Here is a 25,676-nt window from a genome sequence, read left to right as displayed (position 1 = left end):
GTGCCAAATCATTATGCGGATCATACGGATGATCCGCTGTGGCGACCCCTAACGGGAGCAGCCGAAAGAAGAAGATATATATATATATATATATATATATATATATATATATATATATATATATATATATATATATATATATATATATATATATATATATATATATATATATATATATATACACACACATATATATAAAGGGTGAATCAGAAGTAGTGCCTAATTTCTGTCAGTTGATTGTTTGTTTGTCATTTGTATTACAGTGTACAAGAAGGTAGAAGTAAATGAATGACATGTTTATCTAACCATTTATTCAAGAAAAAATTATGACGGAACGGTTACAAGCTGTTTTACTTGCAATTTTCAAAGTGCCCTCCCTCGTGATCAATGCACAATTGAGGTCGAGCAGGCACAGAGTGGCACCACACATCTGCAGAGTTCGATAACAATTTCCTCAAACTTTGCAGTGATTTGAGCCTTCAATTCCTGAATGGTAAGAGGCTTTTCACGATAAACAAGGTCTTTCATGAGCTCCCAAAGAAAGAAATCTGGAGGTGTAAGGTCTGGGGAGCGTGCCGGCCACTCGATCGGACCGCGGCAGCCGATCCACTTTCTGGGAAAGTTTTCATCAAGCCACTGACGAACAAAAATAAATAAATTACGAAAATTAATAACCTGCAAGACAATTATTAACAACATGACTTCCCAGAAAGAATCTGACAGCCGAAAAAACAGAAATCTGGTGATATATATATATATATATATATATATATATATATATATATATATATATATATATATATATATATGGATAGAAAAAAGAGAAACTGATGAATTTGGAACTATCTTTTGGACGAAGTTAGCTCTGTTGTCAATGCAATTTTGGGGTGCCGCAATCGCAAGACGCCGCCATTTTGTCTGAATCTTGCGTTACTCTGCCCTCAGAGCTTATGCGCTGCAGATCTTATTGGTTGAGACGGCTTAAATTTTGCCCAAGTACTGCTAAACTGAATGTTTTTGCATGTGCAAATAAAGCGATTTGTGTTCTACAGTATTCAAATATGTAATTAAATTGAAAAGAAATAAAAGTTATAACGGCTGTAGAAAAGAAAAAATTAATCGGAAGTTTACGACTGATGATGCACCTTATTCAACATGATAAATTCGTTATTTGTTCCTGTTGTTTGTGGCCAGTATGACTTCCCTAAAACAGTACGTTTCCTGTTTGGAATGATTTTCAATTTGGTTAGACTGCCAGACAGACTGAATTTATTGCTTTACTGCACTGTGCGCATGTGTGCTTCGGATGAGATTCCATACAATTTGCCAAAATCAGAGCCAAGGTACTGCCAAACTGTAGGTTTGTGTTCCGATTCATGTTTTACAGTGTTCCAAACATGAAATTCAATTTAAATGAAATAGTTCCTCGATCATAGAACTCAAACGACAGAGCGAACAATTTGTGTAACCTTACTTTGCGTTATGTGTGCAGGGTAATGAGGTTGGATGTACTGAGTACAAAAAAGTCAATGAGAAGTGGATCAATAGTGATAGGAATGGCAAATGAATGATACATCCAGTATCAAATGATAAATGCAGGAGAGTAAAGAAATTGACCCGTGGAGGATGTGAACCCTGAGAAAGTTGTGGCCACGCGTAGAGCATACTTTTGAGTTTACAGTTTACCTTTGTGTACTTTCATGATATTTCTACTTGAGTGAATAATGGTGTGCCCATGTAGATTCATAAAACGTTTGACAAACATATTTTCGATGAGGTATGGTTGGAGTTTTGTAAAGTCTTTAATTTGTCCATATGAATGTGTTTAAGCTTGGAATAATGATGAGTGGGATAGTGATAAGTTGAAACAAGGTAGTTGAGAGGATGAGAAAGCTTAGTTGGCGCTTCAATGAGAAAAAAAGTGCCTTTCAGTCGGTATCTCCTGTTTGTGTGATTATTGGTCGAGAATGGAAAGTCACACTCACGTCATCCAAACTGCACATAGTGGTGAAGGTTTGCTGCAGGCGAGCAGCAGTAGTGGCTGAAAATCCAAGTGAGGATATCAGGGCATCAGAAGACGCTAACTCTTGCTGAACCTTTTTAGTTCCAGCCAGTTGGGTGGCTATATCTGGGCAGCAGGAAGCACGTGAACGTTCCAGCATGCGGCGCACTCGCCATACCTATAAATACAGATGAACAAATGTGAACTTCTGAACAGTTGCTCATTGCTCTGGGAATTATTATTCCAAACATATAAATGTAAACTTCTATCCTATATCCAGAAGTGGGATGAGGATCCAGCAGAATAAAATTCAAATATAATTTGTGCCATGGCTAATAATCCCCCCTGTCAGCAGCAGGGGTCAGTAAACCACTTGCACTGTGGCACATGTACAGGCAAAAATTGTAAGCCGTTTCCCCCTCCCCTTCCCCCACCAAGCTCTGCTGGCGAAGTCGTTACATCAGCTTCATCGATCGGGTATGAGCTTGCAAAGCTACAGCCCCCCTACATATCCATTAGATTGTATGGCAGCCAATACCGGAAAGATAATTTAATTCTCAATTTTATAGACCAGTTGACCCCGGAGAGGGAACGTCTACAGACGTGTTTCAGGCTTGTTGGCATTCCCGTTATGAGGGTGGCATTTTTTATATATAAAAAGGTTAAAAAAACAAACAAAACTTTTAAACAGCCTGGCCAAAGTTCACAGTCCAACAAGACTGTCCCATGAGCATGCACATGCACCTCAGCATGAAGTACATGGTCAATCAAACACATCCTAGCCGAAAAAAGTCAGAATGCCTGGTCATAATATTGGATCACTCCTCAATAGGAGTATGTCCCCATGACAGCGTGAAGCAGAAGCTCCTCTGGGAGTGAACTGGTCACCAACAAGACATACAGTCGAGACCAGGCCCCATTACTGCAGTGGGAATCAGGAAACAAGTGCCACATCATTACTACAAACATCATTATATTTGTAGTACACATTAACCTGTCTGTAGTACACATTAACCTGTCTGTGGTACACAAAACAGTTCTGGGAGAAGCGAGGAAATTTAAATTTTAAAAAGGCTCTTCTGGCTAAACTGTTGCATCGGCTCTGCCTATCAGGGATGATCTTAGCAGAGCTACAGCCCCCGACATCTCCGTAAGATTACACTCAGCCAATACCAGGAAGATAATTTAATTCTCAATTTTATGAACCCTCCACCGGGGAGGAGCTCCTGTTCCACACTGATGATGGCCAACAATCCCGAAACATGTGCCCATGAATATTCGCTCTCACATGAAACAAGTGTCCATGGATGGAGAATAGCCAGGTTCCTCGTTGATCCTCTTGAGAGTGTTGGGAAACTTCTGGGCTGCAACTGTGTCTGCATCAGTTTTATTAGATATACAACGAGGAATGCACTAATATATTAGGCTGCAGTGAAATCTGGTGGATTCTAGTACCCATCAGTTTCCTGGCGCATTTAATCAAAAGACAACATGTTGTACTTCATAAGCATTCTGCTCTATTCACTCTATAATTTGCCTGAGGTCATCTTCCATCTGCTTGGAAGTCAGCTAACATCAGCTTCATCAACCATCCTTGCTGCTTGTATATGGCATGAGAAAACATCACTTCTGCTTCCCTGCGAAGCTCAGTGTTGGATGCTTTGGTTTGAATCTCGCTAAATATAAGTGAAATGAAACCTTTTGAAAATTTTGAATTATTCTCACTCAGATTTCAGCATCACCGTAATTCATACTATCAAGTTGTTCAAACTTTGTTGATATTAGATGATGATGATTTGTTACACCGGACATCACTGAATGGGACTATAGTCGAACCATATGATACAGATTTACAGAGAGAGAATTGGGGTCTTCCTCCCACTATGAACCCCCTTCTCCAGATATACTACGCTGACAGAAACCAAACTTGGGGTACCCTTAGGCAACATGCATAATTTGGATGGATTTGGTTCAGTCGTCTTTTTTTTTTCGTTTTTGAAGCATATACATGTTTCTTCATTATCTCATCAAAAGAGCAGAATATTTGACTTTTTCCCCTCCTCTATCATGCTATCACCAACTTCACAGAAACCACGATCGAAACAGCAAAAGCATGGCTTCTACGTGTCATGGGTCATCACGGTCACCTGTCCAACTCACAATCCCTTGAGATATGCAGAAATCCCTTGAGATATGCAGAAACCCCATGGAATTGCAACTCTCAAGTGACCATCAGCAGCCTAATTGTGCCGATAAACGACCCTCAACCAATTATCACACACATAGTTTAAAGTAAATTATGAATGATGTTCTCTTTCACAATTTCGTGAGATTCCCAAAAGTCCTCGGACAAAGACCTTTATAATGACATGGGTTTTATGGTCTCTGGTCAAGGCATTTAAGAGAAAATAGTAGGAAATAATGGCAAGGACCCGATGACCCTCCGTGGTAAAAGCCCTTACTAAGAGAATACCACATCATTATTTGGGTGGTACATAGGCAATACACCACTGCCTCAATCACTCCTGTAAATATCAATGACCTGGGGTTGAAGCAAAAAACACATGCACAATGTCTCTTTGCATATATAATACATTGTGATTATATAGCTCAGATGGATTCCAATTTTCCTGGCCCATGACAACAAATAAACATACGTATTCTCTTCCAAGAGTCCAGACTTTGTATGCAGAGATATCGACTCTGGAAGTGTAGGGCCAAAGAAAACAGGCAGTGAAAGGACGTGAACAAGCTTCAAACATGCAAGACAAATGGAGTAAAAGTGTTCAGAAAACAGCAGGTGGACAGGGAGCGGTTGTTGGAACAGGGGGGATAGAGGAGTGGGTTGGGGGGGGGGGTGGGAGGAGTCAATGGTAATATAATAGGTGATGAGTACAAATGGGGAACAGCATGAAATGGTTTTACATGACCATCTTGAACGAATCGATGAAAGATGTGACCTGGCAGACCCAGGAAGGTGGTTCCAGAAACCCGACAAGAGGGGAGAAAAAGGAGAGGATGGTGAGCAGGAGGAGTCATAAAATACTCTTTCTCTGACAATCAATACCATGGAGGACTTACTGAATCATCATATTGATTGGGTGCATATCCAGTACGGAAGTAAACAACAGCAACTTCATTTCCATTTCTGCGTGAAAAACCAAGACCATTGTCCCAAAGTTATGAAATATTCAGAAAATATATTATGACAAAAATGCAATGGCTCAATATTACATGGGTCCTGAAAAACACCAAGGGGTTGAATTGCATGAACCTTTATGTGACACAATGCAATGGCAGATATTTCTCAAATGCGTTCACCGCAAATTGGCAGGAACAATTCTGGATTTTTAGTCCCTGTTGGACTTAGTCCGAAACGAAGGCTTTTGGATCTGGTCTCGATTTTCATTTCCGTGCGTGCGTGCGTGCATCCACAACCACATCTCAGACGTGTATAGACCGATTTTATTTGTACTTCACACACAGATAACACATGTTGGTATACATATGCACGTCATTTTTTTTATCGACATCAGATCTAAGATGGCCAAATGGTGGCAATTTTAGTTGTCAAAAAAAAAAAAACGTTTTTGAACACGTCCTTAACGAGGGTAGAAACGATCATGCGGTTTTGGATTGGGGATTATCTGAGATGATCTCAGCAACATTTAGTTGCTAAAACGTATCTGTCAGGAAAACTTTTCATCTTCATGTTTGACTCTTAAGTATTCAATTTTGGTAACTGTAGTATAAAAAATATTTTGCATCAATTTGACTTGCAGCTTGAAGCTTGGTTTTGGTAAATTCATAATGCTCACTAAATGATTCACTTTAAAGAGCCTTTCTTGAGCTACACAACAGTGAAACACATCAAGAGTTAAATTAACGGGCAGGCAAATTAGACACAAAATATCTCTGATGCTACAGTGCCAATAGAAAGTCTACACCCCTTTCAAAGTTTTCAGCTTTTCTTGCCTTCTCGCCTGGAATTAAATCAGACCTTTTCCATCTTTATTTACACATTGTAACCTACAACTTCCAAGTGAAAAACAAATTGTCCAGATTTTAGAAACTAAATTAAACAAATAAAAACTAGAATATCTTGGTTGGATTAGTGTCCACCCCACTGAAAATAGCAATTGTAAATTTTCTCAGGTGTAACCAATCACCTTAAAAACCACACACCAAGGTAATTGGCCTCCACCTGTGTTAAATTGTTGTGATTCTGTTTCATTTCAGAATAAAATCAGTTGTCCCTGGCGGTTTTCTCTGCTGGATAGTGCATTTCACAGCAAAGACTCAACCATGAGCACCAAGGAGCTTTCAAAAGACCTCTGGGATAAAGTTATGGAAAGACAGATCAGGATGTGGGTATAAAATATTTCAAAAGCCTTGGAGTAAAGAAAATCATTAAGAAGTGGAAGGTGTATGGTAATACCAAGACCCTGCCTAGATCAGGCTGTCCCTCCAAATTGGATGACCAAGCAAGGAGGAGACTGATCAGAAAGGCCACCAAGAGGCCAATGGCAACTTTGAAAGAATTACATGCCTTTATGCAAAGACTGGTTACTGTGTGCATGTGACAACAATATCCCAAGTATTCCACAAGTCTGACCTTTACAGAAGGGTGACAAAAAGGAAGACATTACTCAAAAAATCCCACCATGGGTCCTGTTTAAGGTATGCAAAAAACACTGGAGATTCTTAAGTGATATGGAAAAAAGTTTTGTGGTCGGATGAAACGAAGATGGAACTTTTTGGCCGAAATTCAAAATGTGACATTTGGCGTAAACTCAACACAGAACATCACCCAAAGAACACTGTCACTACTGTAAAGTATGATTGTGGCAGCATCATATTGTCAGTGTAACCACTCCTTGGCTTTTTCACAAGATCTTGGCTATTTGTTGTTCACTTTGGCGTCTTGGTTTTCTATAGGTTTTCTTGGCATATAGGTTTTCTTTTATCATCGCTTTTCCGAAACCTTGTGAATTCTTAGCTTTTTTCATTGGCTCACCTTGGCATTTATGAAAATGAGGAGTGGTCACACTGCATATTGTGGGGATGTTTCTCTTCAGCAACAATTGGAGCACATGTCAGGATGGAAGTGAAAATGTATTGAGCAAAAAACAGAAAGAGCCGAGAGGAAAACCTGCTGCCCTCTGCAAGAAATCTGAAATTGGGATGGAAGTTCACCTTTCAGCATGTCAACGACCTGAAGCGCACAGCCAAAGTTACACTGAAGTGGCTAAGGAACAAAAAGGTAAATGTACTTGAGTGACCCAATCAGAGACCTGACCTAAATCCAATCAAAAATCTGTGGCTTGACTTCATCAATGCTACCGCATGCAACTTGACTGAGCTTGAACAGTTTTGTGCAGAAGAATGGGAAAATATTGCCCAATCAAAGTGTGCAAAGTTGGTGGAGACCTATCCCAATAGAGTCACAGCTATAATTGCTCTCAATTGTGCTTCCACCAAGTGTTAACTCAGGGGGGTAGAAACTTATCTTATCAAGATATTCTAGTTTTGTATTTTAATTAATTTTCTGAAATTTGTAGAATTTGTTTTTCACTTGGAAGTTGTGGGTTTGGATGTGTCAATAAAGGTGGAAAAAGTCTGATTTAATGCAATTTAATTCCAGGTTATAAGGTAACAAAAGGTGAAAAATTTGAAAGGGGGTGTAGACTTTCTATTGGCACTGGATGTGTGGAACTATGAAAGCTTCATAAATTTCAAATATAAAATTAGGTTCATGTATAATCAGTGAGTCAATGAAACCAGACTGAATCTGGCTCACTGTCAGCGCAGGTGGCACAGAGCCGATCTGGCATCATTGGTTACCTGGCATGCTTATTAGCAATGAAACTATTTCCTTTCCAAAGGTTGCAGTAGTCTCGGAAAAATAGATACGTAGGATAGAACGGGTTCAAAGACGTTTTTTAGATTACAAAATTATGACATTGTTTGTTTTTCCTATAAGATGTTTAGTGTTGCTTGTGTCACTTACAGGTAAAGTTTGCGATCTTCATCAAGCTTTGCTTGTTGGTCTATCTCATGAAATGTTCGTCGAACAACCGGGATGCACCTTTGGCAGCAGAGGACACAAGGACATCACCCAGTTATTTTGGAAGCCTCTTATGTAAAATAATCAAACATTGCGAAAATAATTGTGACCTAGATATCTGTGATCACGAAGCAATCGCCGAGGGTAAACCTCCCCCACATGGATGAGGCTTACCCTCAGAGATCGCCCGCGACTTCCCCATGGCCCGGGATCCAAAGATGGCCATATTATTTTTGGACCACCACATCTTGACCTTCAACATTTAGGACCATCCCACATTGATCCAGGTATGCTCACAGCTGTGGGAAGCAAGTAGATGCTGATATTTCTAGCAGTAACCCTTTGTCAGAGCAAAAATAATCCTCTTTTTCCTCAGCCATAACTTACAAATGTGGGTGGGGAGAAGGAGAGTAGTCAAATGTGGATAGACAGAGAAAGTAAGAAAGAAGAGCTTGACATGTATTTTAAGGCAGTGAAATCAAATGAGGAATATACCAGGACATAAACGTTTGTGAAGTCACTTCGCAGAGGTTGTATCACATTGTGTAATGCTTGGGGGGACTCAACTTCAAAACAAGGACACGCTCTGAGGCTCGCCATTTTTCAGACCTCGGCTTCATTGGAGACCAACTCAGCAAATTGTAGCACCGTTAGTTGGAGGCACGCTGTTACTACAAGTCTTGTGACCTCCTTCCTGTCCATTCATGATGCAGGTGATATCCAACAGCAAGGTGAAAGTCTTCGCTGTGACGAGGCTAACATTACAAATATAAATGGATACTCGTTGCATAGACATTCTAACTAAAGTACCTTTTCTTAGCATCATTCTGCAACACAACTTGTGAGATCTAATTCTGATACTGCTTTGTCAATTATACCTGGTGTTGGCTTTATGGTGAGGGTGATGGGCTTGGGAACCTAGGCTTCTGAGTTCAAATCCCGCAGGGCTGTTGAATTAATACCAGTTGGGGTTGACTCAGCCTGTCATCCTTCTGAGGTTGGCAAAATGCATACAAGCCTGCTGGTATGATTGAGCTATCTGAGTATCCTGCGTTGGAGTGGTGACCTGTCCAAGATTGTGCTCAGTAGCCCAGGAGACTGCTTCAGCAGCACTGATGCTCTGCACAGAGTATGGTCCCAATGGTTGGTTGGTTGGTTGGTTTGTCCACTGCTTCACAATCCATTGGGGTAAATTCGTTGTAATTGCCTTTAATGCTCAGGACACACTCACGTCAACTGAGTGACATAATGGTGAGAGCATTTGCTCTGAGCCTGGGAAGTTGGCCGTTCGAACCAGACCCAGACTGAGTTATACCAAAGACTTTAAAATTGTACGTGATGCTTCCTTGCTTAATGTTCAGCATTTACAAAGGAGAGAGCATGGATAACCATAGATTGGTCACCATTGTGCAGGCTTGATGGGCCTAATTGCCTCCACCTGGGTTGAAGTTCCTTGTATGTTAACTCATGTTGTTATTTCAAACTGCTTCATTGAAAATGACGGTTGCAACAGTCTCTACTGCTCACTACACCATCAAGTCAATCAAAACATGCTTGATACAGCATCTCAATGTGCATAAACAACGTGACTGCTGCCATGGTTTTAGAATTCAGAGTATACTGACAAATTTCATGAACTGTTCTTCTGTGCATTTGCTTGGTTAAGGATAGGTTTAAGATAACCTGAGTAATTTGGTTTCAGTGTGAAAATTGAAAATAGTTTTCTGTCAACAACATTATGGCACGAGTCATTTCACGGTTATTTGATGAACCAAGCTCTTTACTTTACAACTGATCGGAATTCAGACCGCAATCAGCTCTGTGATTTGGGCTGTGGTTGTCACCTTCTTGTGCGTTGTCACCTGATTTCACCTTATGAGTGGTCATGACCCCCGAGCATTTGACGATATGTACCACTCTGATGAAACAAGTACTATGTCTCCGGATACCGTGTGAATACGTTGATAAGTCATGTAAATGTAGTGCTTTAAAAACTGAGTTGCAAACATCAGATGCTTCAAATTCATACCGTTCTTGTAAGATGTACTCCAGGCAATGTTGGTCGAACACATTCCTCTCGGTCATTTCACAAACCACAAGCACCATCGCTCTGCTCAAGACATAAAACTTAGACACCACGTGATGTAACACGTTCCTACATGGCGTAATACAGTGGAAAATCGATATAACGCTCACCGGTGGGGTCCAAAGTGACTAGGGCATTATAAATGATACAGCGCTATACTGATGCAGTGAAAAATATTTTATATTACATACAAACCAGAGCCACAACACGTGGACATGTACGTCCGCCATCTTGAATTGTTGGGGTTGGTGACAAAGCGGTCAATGAGTTACAGGAGATACGGATGCTATGATGATTTGACTTGAATTGATTTTGTTCATCTCAGCTTCGCCATATACGGGAAAGGTGCGAGAAGATGACAGCTCGTGAGTATTTTCACACCACATGTCAACTCAACACAGGGCGATGACAGCTTGAATTTTTTTCACCACTTTGCGCTATTTTGGACTAACTTTGTCTCTATTTTCTCACTTTTTTGCCTTTAAACATGAAATAGTAGTATTTTTTGGGGTCCAAGATATATGAGCGTTATATCAGTACAAGCGCTATAACGCTTAGCGTTATATCGATTTTCCACTGTACATTCAAAACAGTTTGCACACTACTTTGTTCAGAAAAATATAAATGGGGAAATCAAGATAAACATGAATCACTGATGCAGCAAAAGATCTCCACACTGAGGACAGAACCCAGAGTGAAATGCAGGATTTACATGGATTTGGATAAAAGTCTTCATATCAACGTCAATGTCAATCAAAGACATCAGGATGAGATAACCACATACATACTGAGGATTGTTGAAGAGATTCCAGGCACAAGCAATGGCGTCCGCAATGGCAGAAGCTGGATTGTTATCAGGCATAAGACTGACAAGATGGTGAAGGCCAGCAGAAGGCAGTGTATGTCTGAAATACAAGGATTGGGAAAACACAGATGAGCAAGCTGCATCAGTGGCGATGTTTAACATGAGCAGGATCACAACTTATCATTGCAGACTTCATTGTGTTGTGAGTGTCGATAAGTAATGGACAACGAGTTATAAATAAAATGTAACAATTGCATTTCACCGAATCACTGTAAACCTGCTGGCATTGCAGTGGCCTGTCACGTTCTATTTGTCTATTACAACCTTACTTATCTATTACTTGGAGCTACAACAACTCGTTGAATGGCAACAAGCAAGTATTTACTCATGCTGCTGCCATCGGCTGAGCTCGTGAGTATTTTGTTGATCCCGTCTGTGTGTTTGTAAGTTTGTCGGCAGAATAACTGGACAGAATGAGGGCAGCTATAATTCCCAGATTTGGCACAGAGCTTCATATTGTGGATATCTCACACGAGTTCAATGTTAGCTAAAAATTCAAACATATAAAACGAAATTTAGTGCAGGAATAAAGTTACTCATGCCGTATTTGTGTAGGTTATGATGCTCTGGGGGAGTATTACACAATGATAAAATAACTAGGTGAGTCAGCACCTCCACTGAGTGCAATCTCGTTTCCACTTATTTTCATATTTGTACTAGCAGGGGTACCTGACGTTGCCTGGCAACGTCAGGTCCCTCTTCCCACCCCACCACTTCTCCTGCATCCTCCTACCCCATCCCTGAGGAACGAATTCATCAATATGGCTGAAATAATTGTGATGGTATAGATATTTATCCTCATCACCATGGTATGAATCTGGGGTGTATTCAGTTCCCAAGTTTCTTGTGGCACGCTCGCCAAGTGGCTCCAGCACTCAAGCGAGCACCCCATTAGAAACCGTTGATAACGAACGGCTGGATTGGCAAGCGCGAGCTTGCTGCTTCCTAACTGAACACACCCCTGGACATCTCAACAGCATACAGTACATACAAAATACCGACAAAAGGACATTTTTTTTTTAATTTAAAGACTTCAAATATTAATCATAACTATTTTCATTGCAATGAAAACGAACCTTGGTCAGTTTTAAAATGTACATAAACTCAGAAGTGATGTTGAGTGTACGAAAGTGGCTGTGTACATGTCATACAACTTTAAAGTGTCCATGCACATAAGTTCTTTAAAGTGTACATGTACATAATAAATACCTCTGGGGAATTTCCCCGGCCTCCCGACTAATTAATTACGGATGCAGATATTTCACGACCAAGCCAATTTTAAGCCTTTGAACCCAAGCAGCCGTTTTACCGGCCGCTATTCAAACCTCCATATACCCAAGTGGCCGGTTTACCAGATGCGATTCAAACCTCCATATACCTGAGCAGCCGTTTTACTGGCTGCGAGTCAAACCTCTATATACCTGAGCGGCAGGTTTGTCAGCTGCTATTCAAATCTCCATATACCTGAGCAGCCATTTTACCGGCCGCTATTCAAACCTCTATGTACCCCAGCAGCCGTTTTACCGGCCGCGATGCAAACCCCCATATACCTGAGCAGCCGTTTTACCGGCCGCTATGCAAACCTCCATATTGTTACGGATCTGTAAACCATAAGCATTCAACATACAGATGTCCCAAAAGTCAGTTATGTCGTTAAGTATGTGTGTAGTCAGATCCCATTCCTTTTGTCTAGTGGAAGAATCAAAGGCATGCATTGCGATTTCTTTTAGTTAGGTTATTACATCTAACAAGCCATCTAACAACCATCCCATCTGCATGACCCTCGGCCCATCACGATCCACCACCAACCAGCTGCCTTCTCGCACCCTGACGTGCCAAGGCAAGATCTCGTGGTTCCGGTTTCTCGGCTCCACACAAACGTTGTAACTCTTTTCACAACAACCTTTGCAACATTGATACTGTTGCTCGACAAGTACGAACCCACGTGGAAGAGTGGGTGGGGTTTCCCGGTAGGGACCGAAACCCGCCCAGGAAGGGAGAGTCCATGGGAGCCTGCCCAATCAGGGCGGTGAGTGAGGTCTGTTCGAGCGAGCCCCACCCCGTTGAGGGAGGTCCATAAATTCTGGAGCACTCTCTGAGGCAGTGGTTTTTTGGGGGTTGCTATGAAGGAGTTGTCACGAAGGGGTTGTTACGAAGGTTGTTCGGAGGTTTTCGACGGGGTTGTTGTTGAGTGTGCAGTTCTTTTGAAGCAGAGGGTTGAGCAGAAGGTCGTGAAGGCGGCGAACATGTCTCTGCTGGCCCTCTACAAGGAAAGGAAAGAGCGACCCTGACCCCTCTCCGTGGACCCTGCTATTTACCACCCGAGCTCCGCCACGAACCACGAGTCCCACACGTGCGACTGGGGACCAAACCAACGACCTTTGTCAGGTGCCGCATCATGGAGCACCCCCTTCCTCTGACGGTCAGGTACCCAGCTGGACCCTGACCCCCAGCTACGCTCTCTCCTCAGCTGCGAGGGTCCAATGAAGAACTCTGAGTTTATTTTCATTTGTGTGTGTGTGTCTGCGTGTGGGCCCGTCTTTTAGGTAGAACTAAATAAGTGTTTTTGGAACATTGTAAATACTTCTTGCATATTCGCGTGAAGTCTTGTTTAGTGTCTTCATTTACTGTAAATAAATCATCACAGAAATGTTCCCAGTCTGTTTCCGTCCCTTCTTGTATTGGTCCAGCATGGTTCGGATCTGAATTTAGGCGGGGTTTTATCCCCGGTAATCGGACAATTGTAGCCGGCATGTCCTGGGCAGGCCCGCTCGACTGCATCCAAGCCGGAAAGGTGGGTGGCAGAGTGGTAGTCGGTTGGTGTAATTTTACCACTGCCGGTAGAGTGAATCCGGTTCGGCCGGGCGTTCCGAGGGCGTGGATTCCCGGTAGCCGAGACCGCATGGTTACTTAGGTACATTGGATCGAGACAAAATAAACCTACGCCACGCGGTCGAGATATTGGCGTTCCACGGTCGGTTAAACGACACGCCGGCTCACGGAGTTATCCGAGCGACGGCCTACAATTCCGGAGAGTTTGGTGGGAGACGACGCAAGCTTTCCCCACCGAGTGGTCGTTCTCGCCACCGACCCCCGGCCCGCAACAATATACTCGAGCAGCCGTTGTAGCGGTCGTTATTCAAACCTCCATATGCCCGAGCGGCAGGTTTGCTGGCTGCTATCCAAACCTCCATATACCTGAGCAGCCGGATTTTTCTCCAGGGAGCCCTTGTGGGGGAGCCGAAAGTCCAAGAAGCTCAGAGTTCAAAGGCATTTATGTTTTTTTTTTGTTTTTTTTTTGTATACCTTGGTCGAGGCTCGTATGAGAGCTAACACACAACTCACAGCAAGGAGGCATGAGACAAGAGGGGCGGGAGTGGAAGGGACAAAACAGTGGGGAACAGACACATTAGGTGAACTGTGGAAGGGAGAGGGATGGGGATGGGACGGGGAACATGGCGAAGAGAAGATGGACATTTCAGGGACTTTCAGGAAGGAAAGCAGGAGAAATGAAGGAAGTGGGCTTGGGTGGATTATCGGGGGTAGAAAAGATCGAGGATTTGGATGGGGGAAGATAAGAGGTGGTGGTGAACAGCTGTTTTGAAAGCCTGAGGAAGTTTATTCCAAAGGCGGGAACTTCACATAATATTATTATTACTTCACATAATATTACATGTCCATAAGTTTGTTTACAAGCCTTGAAGAGTCAGGTGAAAACCGAGCTGTTTTTATTCAATGAAATGTCCCTATTTTCTTTCCTCTGCATTTGAGAATCAACGTACCTTCATTGAGCGGTGTGTATTAGACCGGTGCCACGATCGTTGTGGACAAAACATGCATTACCTCATTTAAGTTGTTATCATAATGTACCTTTGTTTCCTCAAAACAGTACCATTATTTAATATTAATATAACATGTTGTTCAGTCTTCAAATTTACGTCAGAGACAGCTATGAACCTTCAGAGCAATGTGGAGCGAAAAAGATGGCGGCAATTTCTGGACTGCTGGAGGGAAAGTAGTGAACTGGCTAATGGGCAATGCTTGTGATGCTGGAGAGAAAGGAGAAGGTGTGGCCTGCAGAATAGATGGCGCTTATGACCCACCCACACGCCCATAGACCCACACACCCACACACTCACCCACAGACACAAACTCAGCTATATATATTCGATACTTTGATGGGTATATTTATTATGGAGCTGTTGTGGGGCCAAATTGGATCTGTGACTTGCTGCAAGTGACCATGTAAACCTGTACTAACCTGTTTCATGGTCGGGTTGTCGGCGACTAAACCGTCTCCCCCACCAGGTTTCCAGGTGAGGAGGGTGTATGGATACGGACACCCAGCAGGTTTAAAAACAAAACCTGTCAAAGGGTGGAGGAGCACCTTGTGAGCCAATAGCCATCCAATACTAGTGCCCAACTGTGTCTGGGGATGTCCTCCTGCAGTTGGGTTACCTTTTATTCAGAGGTTGGTGGCAGGATTTGCATTCTGGGCACTGTAAAACCACAAAACCCACAAAAAGCAAAAACAAATCTGAAAACCCACTCGGTGGGAGTACCTCCGGTGCAGCATCCCTTCGCATGGCAGCTCACCAGATGACGGGATTGTGGCAAAGCCTTCGGGACCCCCAATCTTTGATGATAAGAGGGAAACCATGGGTAACAGTAGGGTAAGAATACTGATTCTGGCTCACTTTTCCCCATGTAAATGAATGGGGGATTTTCAGCGATTTATATTTTTTTTCCCTAAAAATAAATCCCCTTTTTATCCCAAGGTATATTTATTTGTCTCCCCTTTTAACTTGGAGGTTGAACCTCATTGAATTGAACACCTGAGGGTTGAACAGCTCACTCATTGAACCTATAAAGATTTGTTCATTCTCAAATTCCTTCAATAGTTTAATTTTCTTTGCACAATAATCCCCATCTAAAATATTGACAAACAAAACATTTGAATCTTTATATTTTTTAAGATACCCCATTTGTGCCATTACGAAATGATAAACTTCTCTTAATGCTCTTGTTTGACCACCTCCTGAGCCACAGGTTATTTTTTGTTAAGCCCCGCCCACTTTTCTTTAAGCCCCGCCCACTTTTGTTAAGCCCCGCCCACTTTTCATAAGGTAATTTTTCTAAGCCACGCCCACTTTTCCTAAGCTCCGCCCACTTTTGCTAAGCTCCGCCCACTTTTCATAAGGTATTTTTCTAAGCCACGCCCACTTTTCCTAAGCCCCGCCCACTTTTGCTAAGCTCCGCCCACTTTTCATAAGGTATTTTTTTTCTAAGCCACGCCCACTTTTCCTAAGCTCCGCCTACTTTTGCTAAGCCCCGCCCACTCTTACATCATTTCCAGTTCATCTCTGACTCACAAAGAAATCACTAGAAAATTACAGGATGTTATGGTTTTGAAAAATTTCCCAATGAAGGCTTGCCTAGGCTTGCCCAGGGAATTTCCAAAGGAAACCACACCCACCAGTCTTTCTCTATAAAAGCTTCAAACCCAGGCTCCATTTTAAACATTTGTTCTTGCTGGCAATGGTGTTCTGTGTGCTTGTCTCGAACTGTCTGTCTTCTATGGAACTAAACCTTCAAGTTGATGAACTGGATTCAAACCTCTTATCTATTGAGGTAAGATTTTTTATTTTCCTATTTTCAAACTTTGATTGAAGCATACTCATTTAATAATTAAATAACTTAATTAATACATTATTATTTTCTCTCACAGGAAATTGTGTCTGAAATACGAAATGAAAATACTGCTTTTGCTACAACTTGGGGGGAAATTGTTGGCTTGATTGAAGACCTTGAGTGGGATGACTTTGGTGTTCCTTGGAACTCTCTGTCTTCTATGGAACTAAACCTTCAAGTTGATGAACTGGATTCAAACCTCTTATCTATTGAGGTAAGATTTTTTATTTTCCTATTTTCAAACTTTGATTGAAGCATACTCATTTAATAATTAAATAACTTAATTAATACATTATTATTTTTCTCTCACAGGAAATTGTGTCTGAAATACGAAATGAAAATACTGCTTTTGCTACAACTTGGGGCAGAAATTGTTGGCTTGGTTGAAGACCTTATGAGCGACCAAGACCCACAGAACGCAGTTCGTCCTTGATGACCCAACCAAAGAGTTATACCTTGGAGACCAACAAAATCCTGAAAAGAGTTTTACAGCAATAGTACTCATTGTGAGTTATCAAGACAATACCCACTGAATAAGTTATACCTTGATGAGCCAGAATACAAGTTTTACCTTGGAGACTCACAAATTTTGAAAAAATCAGTAAATGAGTTCTGCCTTGATGGTTTAAATAACTACCTTGGAGACTCAGGAAAAGGGTTCTGCCAAGATGGTTCTAAATATGGGGCCTACCTTGGAGACTCACAAATTTTGAAAAAATCAGTAAATGAGTTCTGCCTTGATGGTTTAAATAACTACCTTGGAGACTCAGGAAAAGGGTTCTGCCAAGATGGTTCTAAATATGGGGCCTACCTTGGAGACTCACAAATTTTGAAAAAATCAGTAAATGAGTTCTGCCTTGATGGTTTAAATAACTACCTTGGAGACTCAGGAAAAGGGTTCTGCCAAGATGGTTCTAAATATGGGTCCTACCTTGGAGACTCACAAATTTTGAAAAATCAGTAAATGAGTTATCCTTAAGAGACTTTGTAAGTTGGTTTTACTTTGAATACTTGAAATGTGGGTTCTGGATTGATAACTCACAATGTGATACATATCTTGGAAACTCAACGGGAATGTGGTTATACCTTGAAGACTTGGAAAGTTGGGTTTATGTTGGACACTTGAAACTTTTTGGGGGCAGTTATTTAATTATTTATTTATTTATTATTATTATTATTTTATTTATTTATATTTTGGAGACTTTTGGAGTTGCTATCACTCTTTGGGATCTAAACCTATCGATGTAGTTCTTTGTTGGATGGTGCTTGATGGGAGCAAGATCAAGAAAGTTCTGGGAAGAAAGTGCAGGCTTACTCCCCCTTTCTACGTCATCAAACCTGAAAGTCTTAAAAGACAGAATTGGAAGAAGAGAAAAAAAAACGTAAAATATATATATATATATATATATATATATAGGTGGAAATCTCATTTTGAAAAAGACTGTGTTGGGTGAGGATTGAGTTGGGGTTGAGATTTTGAATGTGAGGGTTGGGGTTGAGATTTTGAATGTGAGGGTTGGGACACACACACATACACACCAACAAACAAAGTTAAGCCTTGACTATTCAGTTGAGGATTCTGTTTGGGGTTCACAGATCTAAGAACGTCCCCCTTGACACACATTATATACTGTTATACACCTCGGACTTGGCCCTCGAGTGTCCACAACGGTGTATAGTAGGAGGGAGTGAAGCGCCAACCTATTGCTCCCATTGCACACACACACACACACACACACAAACAAAAGTTAAGCCTTGACTATTCAGTTGAGGATTCTGTGTTTGGGGTTCACAGATGTAAGAACGTCCACCCCTTGACACACATTATATACTGTTATACACCTCGGACTTGTCCCTCTAGTGTCCACAAAGGTGTATTATATGCTTAGTTTTGTCTTTTGTAATTCCTGTGAATAAAATGAACCTAAAATCTCTTCCCTTCCAAATCATATATTTTATAAGTCCAAGGAACTGTATCTATTACATCAACAATTTTAAAAAGTTCTTTCGTCCATCGTTCAGTAAAACCCTTTTCAAAATGAGATTTCCACCTATATATTCTTACGATATCACCAACTTTGAACTTAGGTTTTCTGACATTAATCTCTTTTTCATATTTTAATTTTGTAAATGTTTCTGATGGCTTCATATTCGTTGACGTGTGAATCGTGTCATTATACTTATCCACAATATCCTGAATAAAAGATAACCATTGTTGTGAACCGAGTTGTGTGAATTTTTTATATAGTCTCTCTTTTAAGGTACGATTAAAACGTTCAACAACAACTGCCTTCCCTTCATTAAAGGTACTGTATAATGTAATACTGTTATTTTTTTAAAAATTCATAAATGTCTTGTTATAAAACTCTCTACCCTCATCAGTCCACAATTTCTTAGGTTTTCTCTTACTTTTATTAAATATCTGTTGAAAAGCTAACATAAGAGTATTACCTGTTTTGTTTTTTAAAGGGACAACCCACGCATATCTACTCCTCAAATCAATAACGGTTAAAGCATACTTGTACCCCTTATCATTATTGAGTTCAATCAAATCAGCAGACCAGATATAATCAACTTCCTTGGAATAAACTTTCCTTCTCTGAAACTTTGTGAATATTGGTTTATGTAATTCATCAGCTAATTGCTCTTCAGTCTTAATGGCATCATTAGAGCCTATAAGTTTTTTGAATTTCCAAGTCCAAGTTTCAATTTAGCACTAATCATCTTCTTCACGATGAACCTATCAACTTTTTCTCTCAAGGTTGGATTTTGTATCAGAGACAAATTATATAACATTTCTCTATCGGCTTCATGCTTTTCTTCCAACGTTGTGGTATTCCCATAATCAATATGGTGTCTCATGCACACTTCATCAACTCTATTGATTGGTTTACTCCAGGATTTAGGATTGTCTGCCTCATCTAATCTTTTATCCAAGTTTGTGCCTGGACCACAGAAAGAATACCCTGGAAGATGTAATTGCCCTGGTATTCCAGTAGTTGTAAATTTACTTCCTGATAAAAACTTTTGTATATCTCCTCCGAGTTTGTGTTTGGAGATAAATTGATTTTTTTTTTTGAACCACACACCGAACATATACCTTTTTGTATAACCCTGTTATTTTTACTTTTAATATATGAAATATTTTTAGTATTAGTTTTCTTTTTACATTTGAGACAATAACTCATTTATTTATGAGAAAAATTTCTGCAGAGTGCAAAAACCTTTTTAGTTTCCAACATGCACATTTGAATCTTAATTTTTAAAACATAAAGAATCCTTAGAAATGCCTTCACTCTCTCCTCCATTTATTTAAGAAAAAACTTGAATTAAAATACATGTCTTCTCGATGTCGATAGTCTTGTCGAAAGTATTGTAAATAGACTTTTTAATTCTTTGTATTCCTCCCTGGTGAGATAAGTTAATTTCTTTAATACCTCTATTCTTTTTGAATCTCACTGGTTTCCATATTTTGATATTTATTCATTCTCTCTCTTTCCTCCCTCTCTCTTCTCTCTTTCCTCCTTCTCTCTCTCTCCTCCTCCTCCTTTTCCTCCTCTTCCCTCTCTTCTTCAACTCCTTCCTCATCCCTTACTATACTTGAATCGTTTACACCCCATAGAATATTATACATATATTCATCAGGATTTCTTGTTATTCCTGTATCCAAAATAATTTTTTTTACAACAGGATACCAATAAAATTTCTTTTGAATTTCTAAAAGAGCCTTACCTTTTCTTAACCTTATAATTTTTTTCATTATTTAACATTCTAATTAAATCTAAAGTTGTTGGTTTATCAACATCAGCATAATGCCAATCTTTTATTGAAAATACCTCATTCTTATGTTGTAGAACATATTTATTAAAATACCGAATACCCTTTTCTTGAAGGTATGCTTGAACACAGAAATGATAATTTTCTTGAAGCCTTCTTGCTGTCATTTATGTATTAGAAATATATGTTAGAATAATATTATGGCACGAAACACCTCCCCATCTTCCCATAGTTAAATCATTTTGTATTTCCTTACTTATTATATATAATCCTGTTTTTCTGTTTTCATGAGATAAACAAGGGCAAAACCATTATTATATTTACCCTTATTAAATTCTTTTATTTGTTGTTTACTAATCGTGGCTCCACAAAACTCATTCTCGATACCAAGTGGATAATATTCTTCCTTACGAGACTGATTTAATTGTTCCAGGTCTTCGAGGTTAATTTTAAATGACCAATTATACCCTAAATCATTCATATCATACCCCCATTGTTCTATTCTCATACAAACGATACGCCCTTCTTTATAAAAATTTATTTTAATTCGAACTGTGAATTCTGTATGACCTGGAGATAATATCAACACTTCTGTATCTTTAGAATACACAGCCGTTTATTTAAGTATATATATTGTGATAAATCGCTTAATCTCACCAAGTCATTTGCGTCAGTCGGGCTTGGATAATTTTTTAATTTATAAGCATTTTTCATGTTAATATTTTTGTTTATATTATATTTATGTCGTTCAGCCTGTGCCTTTGTGTAATAATTTGATAAATCAATATCCAGTTCTTGAGATACACCAAAGATAGAACCATCTTTACCAACATAAGTCATTTATATTAGATTAAAAATAATATCATAAAATTTTTTAATTTTTGTTGAGTTGAAATAACACATATAGACATAATTGACCACAACACTTGGAATTTAATTCTTGGACTTGAAATGTTTGATAAACACCATTCTGTAAGAATTTTATGACTTCAACAGGTGGTGGAAGACCAAAACTATCAAAATAATATTTGTCTTGACTATTAAAAATACAAACCCAATGAGAACCGTTCCCATCATTATCTTCTAAGTTCATAATAATATTCTTTGTATGTTTCGACACATTTGTTAATTCATCTCTCATACAAATAACCACATTATGAATTTTTAATTTCTTACAATATTTGGCAAGTTGTAAATTTGATGTTGTATTCTTTCCAAATTCTTTCAACCACTCATCAATGCTCATTTATTTATTAGAAAGATATAATCCATTACCTCTTTTCGTTAATTTTACACCTGCTTGTGCTATAGAAGAAAGCATATCTCCAACTAACAATCTCGCTTTATCAGGCAGACCTTCAAGTTTTTCAGCAAAATCTACAATTACACCACTTCCACTAATTTGTTTCTCCAACTCTTTGTTATGTCTTTCCAATTCTTTTTGAGCCTGGAGTTGAGCCTTCCTTTCGTTGGCAGTTTTGACCGCTGTTGAAATACCACCCGTCAATGCTCCAACCGCACTTAAACCAGCAAATAAAGGAATTAGAAATGGGAGAAATCCTCCACTCGTCTCTCTTATTGAATATTTTTTCAACATTGGTTTTGTCATTTTAATTTTAAGTGAGCCAGTGTCATTCAAGATTTTAACCTGTTCTCTTGTGAGCAAAACATCAATTCTTACTGCTCCTTTTCTCTGAATTGTATTAACGTTAATCGTACAAGGCTTTTGATTTTGAACACAAGATGATAGTTTATGAAGATTGATTTGATTAACATATACCCCAGTTGGTACTTTGCCACTCATTTATTTAACAAAAAATTATGTGAGACTAATCATCACACCATTATCTGTATTAATCTGCAATTCTGTTTCTTCCAAAAGCAAACAATATGTATCAACTTCTTCACTCTCTCCTCTTTCAATGTATAGGGAAGTATCCACTCGATTAGACTTTATAGTTTCTTTTTGAGCGCTCAGGTCAAACGTATAGATTGTATACAAACTTTTAAATGCTGTCATATCCAAAATAGGTTCTTTATTTCCATTACTTTCCACACACCTTTTGGTAAGACTTGTATGCTTCAGCAAAATCATTTTTTTCCCAATTAATTTCCAATCTATCTCGTGGATAAAATGTTCCATCTAGAGAAAGCAGCGAAGTTGTTTCACCTTAGCATTATCACTCAATGCATTATTCTTATCAGTCGCAGTATCACCATCTGGCTTTTTAAAAATGATCCACAGATATCGTGGCTTTCCTTCCAGAACACCCAAATTCCACGTGTAAGTAGTTTGATTGAGTTTAACGTGTTGACATCTTCTTTTGAGGTATGATACACTGAGTGGTTTTTTGAGTTAAGTCTTCGATTCAACATCTCTTCTGTTTTAAGATTAGGAGTATATTCACTGATATACCAACTCATCTCCTCAATTACAAATTTATTCTGATCACCAAAAGCATTACCAACACCAAAAAGCAATCTATTTTCATTATCATTCCTTTGTAGTTGAAATCTAATTTTAAGACCATACAGAACTTTATCATAATCACAAAATCCAAATATACCTTTAAGAGGAACTGCCACAGTAAAACTATTTTCTGCTTTTGTATCATCATTATACATTCCTTTCCTTTGAATATATCCAGGGTCTGTGTTTGTTCCCGTTGACATATCAGGAATAAAACCTTCGACAGACCCCTTTCCCATTCTATCACTGAATGTATAGAGTGTAAATTTCATCATTTCAGATACAGCAGAGACATAATCAACCGCTTCAACTTCTTGTGTTCCAATATACAATCGCACACTATCAAACATTTTCCAGAAGAAATCATTTACAAGTGTAGCGTTTGTGTTATTCCCAGCCTTAGTGAATTTAAATTTACACAACAAGAAACTTTCGGAGAGATTCAAATAGGTTTGTTGATTATTTATTTCAAAACTTTTTGTACCATTTGTATTCCAGTCTGTTCCAGTTATTGCATTTACCTTGAAGTAATCTTCTTTTTAGTGGAGTTTGAGATAATAATAGTATCATCCAAATCATAGATACTATCAATTGCTTCCATACTTGTATTTATTTAGGAAAAAAGATGTTAAAACTTTTGAAACCCTGATCCAAGTATTTGAATTATTTTCTGTCGTTCTTGGGGGACAACTGAGTTTTACCTTTCTTAATTTCTTTTATTGCTTGTAATTTATGAGATTCTTTCTGAGCATCTTTTATACTCTTTACAGCACCTGCTACATTTCCCACAGCAGAAGCAGTTGAACCAATTAGGTCTTTATGTTTAAGAATAGTTGAACCAATACCCATGAGAGTATCAATTATCCCATCTCCTCTAAATTGATGTCCAACACCCCTTTGTCTCTTAGGTTTATAGTATCCTCTACCAAGATACATACCTTCACCCTTGTAGTACGGGAAAGGAACATCCCATCCCCTGTAATTATTTTATATTTTCCCAACTCGTGCTTCCTCACAATAACCATCGTATTTATTTATTGAAAAACTTCACGTAGGTGAATTCTGATGGATATAACTTCTCCATTAAAAGAAATCACACGATTATCTTGGTCGGTTATCCTAAAATTTACTCTGTGTATGGTTTTTCCTGACACAGGTAGATAAACCAAATTTTTAGGCTCCATATTGAATTTATAACCAATTGGGGTTGAGTATGCGCTGAATGAAAATATTGTATTTGTTTTTAATCCATCATTATAAGCACCATCAATCAAATCACAGTGAATTAACACCGAATTTATTCCTGAGGATATTTGAATGACATTATCACTGTAAAACGTCCCATTAGTTTCAATCTTTTTTGAGGAGAAACCTAATAACTCTCTAAATGAATTATCAATTGTGAAATCAACCTTGTAGTTATTTTTAACTTTAATCGTTGATTTTGAAGTATGTTTTTGAATGTTTATAACAATATTTTTTGGTTCATCACCCTGTTCTTTCATAAGACGAGCAATTTCGGAAGATATTTGAGAAATCTCGTATGCTCGGAGTGAGACTGTTATCGTTTTGTATCCACTTCCGGATTATAACTAAACTTGTCATTTTTTCTCGGTTATATTAAATAAGGTATTATAAGTCTCCATGGACAATAAAGATGCCTCATATTCTTTTGTTGTGTCAAGTTGTAGTGGGTATGGGAATGAAGATGTGTGGTCGCTTGTTGTGAAATTAAAACTCAGGATTGTGCTTCTCATCTTATTTAATATGAGTTAAAATGTCTTTATATTGAGATTTATTAATTATTTTCATGTTCATCAACTGGTCTAAAATGGCTGATGCTTCATTAAAACAATTGTTATTTCCAGCCTTCTTACTGCCGAACAACAATAACAGTCCATTAACTAATTGCGATGGGTCATTTGGAAGAAAACTAATACCTGAACCAAGGATACTTAAAGCCTGAATAATGTGTTTCTCCTTCTCATTCTTCCTACTTTTACCAGAAAGAATAACCTTATAATTTAGAGTGTTCAGCAAATCAATATATACTCTATCATCATTATTTTCCATATCCAATGGTTTATCAATATACTTTGATTCATCCCTCACAGTTGAACCTTGTCTTCCATCTTTTGTGAGAAGAAACATTAATCTCGGAGTTAGTTTAACAGGGGGTTGAGCAGAACTTAAGAACCTTAATTCATCATTAAATATCAATACCTTTTCTTGAACAAGATGAAATATTGCTGGTTGTTCTGTTGGAATGAGTCCTGCTTTGGTTTTTGAATCCGCTGAATATTCATTGTTTTGAACAGCATTCACAATATAATCAGGGGGTTGATTAATCTCTTCCAGTTGTTGAAATAAACCTTCATCATCATATTCTAATTCTCCTAAATGCTCTAATTCTTCCTCCGTCATTTGACTGAAATCTTTTAACATTTGAAGCTTTCTAGGAGTATATTCTACTGTGGGAACTGTGGAAACATCTTTCATTTTTTCTTGGGAAGTTTTTAAAAGTGGTTTAAAAAATTTCTCTTGTTTTTTTTCAAATGCTTCTTCGCCCGTTAGTTTCTGTCTGCGTTTCTTCTTTATGTCTTCCTGTTGTTTTACAACTTTTGAAACCAACTCTTGATGTTCCTTAAATCTTCTTGCTCTTTCTTTTGTATCCATTTATTTATTGTAAAATATCATTTAATGAATTGTAAAGATCAA

General features: G+C 38.9%; 1 protein-coding gene across 2 annotated transcripts in view; it reads right to left on the bottom strand.

Moving 5' to 3' along the window:
- Positions 1 to 299: 299 nt before the first annotated feature.
- Positions 300 to 25,676, bottom strand: part of LOC147012274 (glutathione synthetase-like) — an 86,619-nt gene continuing 61,242 nt past the window's right edge. For both annotated transcript variants that reach the window (XM_085856178.1, XM_085856177.1), the window contains exons 6-11: positions 10,944 to 11,060; positions 10,099 to 10,179; positions 8,013 to 8,090; positions 5,084 to 5,150; positions 1,986 to 2,180; positions 300 to 636 (exon numbers count right to left, since the gene is read on the bottom strand). In XM_085856178.1, coding sequence (XP_085712304.1) covers positions 385 to 636; positions 1,986 to 2,180; positions 5,084 to 5,150; positions 8,013 to 8,090; positions 10,099 to 10,179; positions 10,944 to 11,060 — 790 coding nt within the window. In that variant the 3' untranslated portion in view covers positions 300 to 384. The remainder of the gene's footprint in view (positions 637 to 1,985; positions 2,181 to 5,083; positions 5,151 to 8,012; positions 8,091 to 10,098; positions 10,180 to 10,943; positions 11,061 to 25,676) is intronic.

This window comes from Eptatretus burgeri, chromosome 15, assembly GCF_056783735.1.
Source record: "Eptatretus burgeri isolate ZD-2024b chromosome 15, Ebu_testis_v1, whole genome shotgun sequence".
Lineage (NCBI taxonomy): Eukaryota > Metazoa > Chordata > Myxini > Myxiniformes > Myxinidae > Eptatretus > Eptatretus burgeri.
This window is presented reverse-complemented; position numbering and strand designations above follow the sequence as displayed.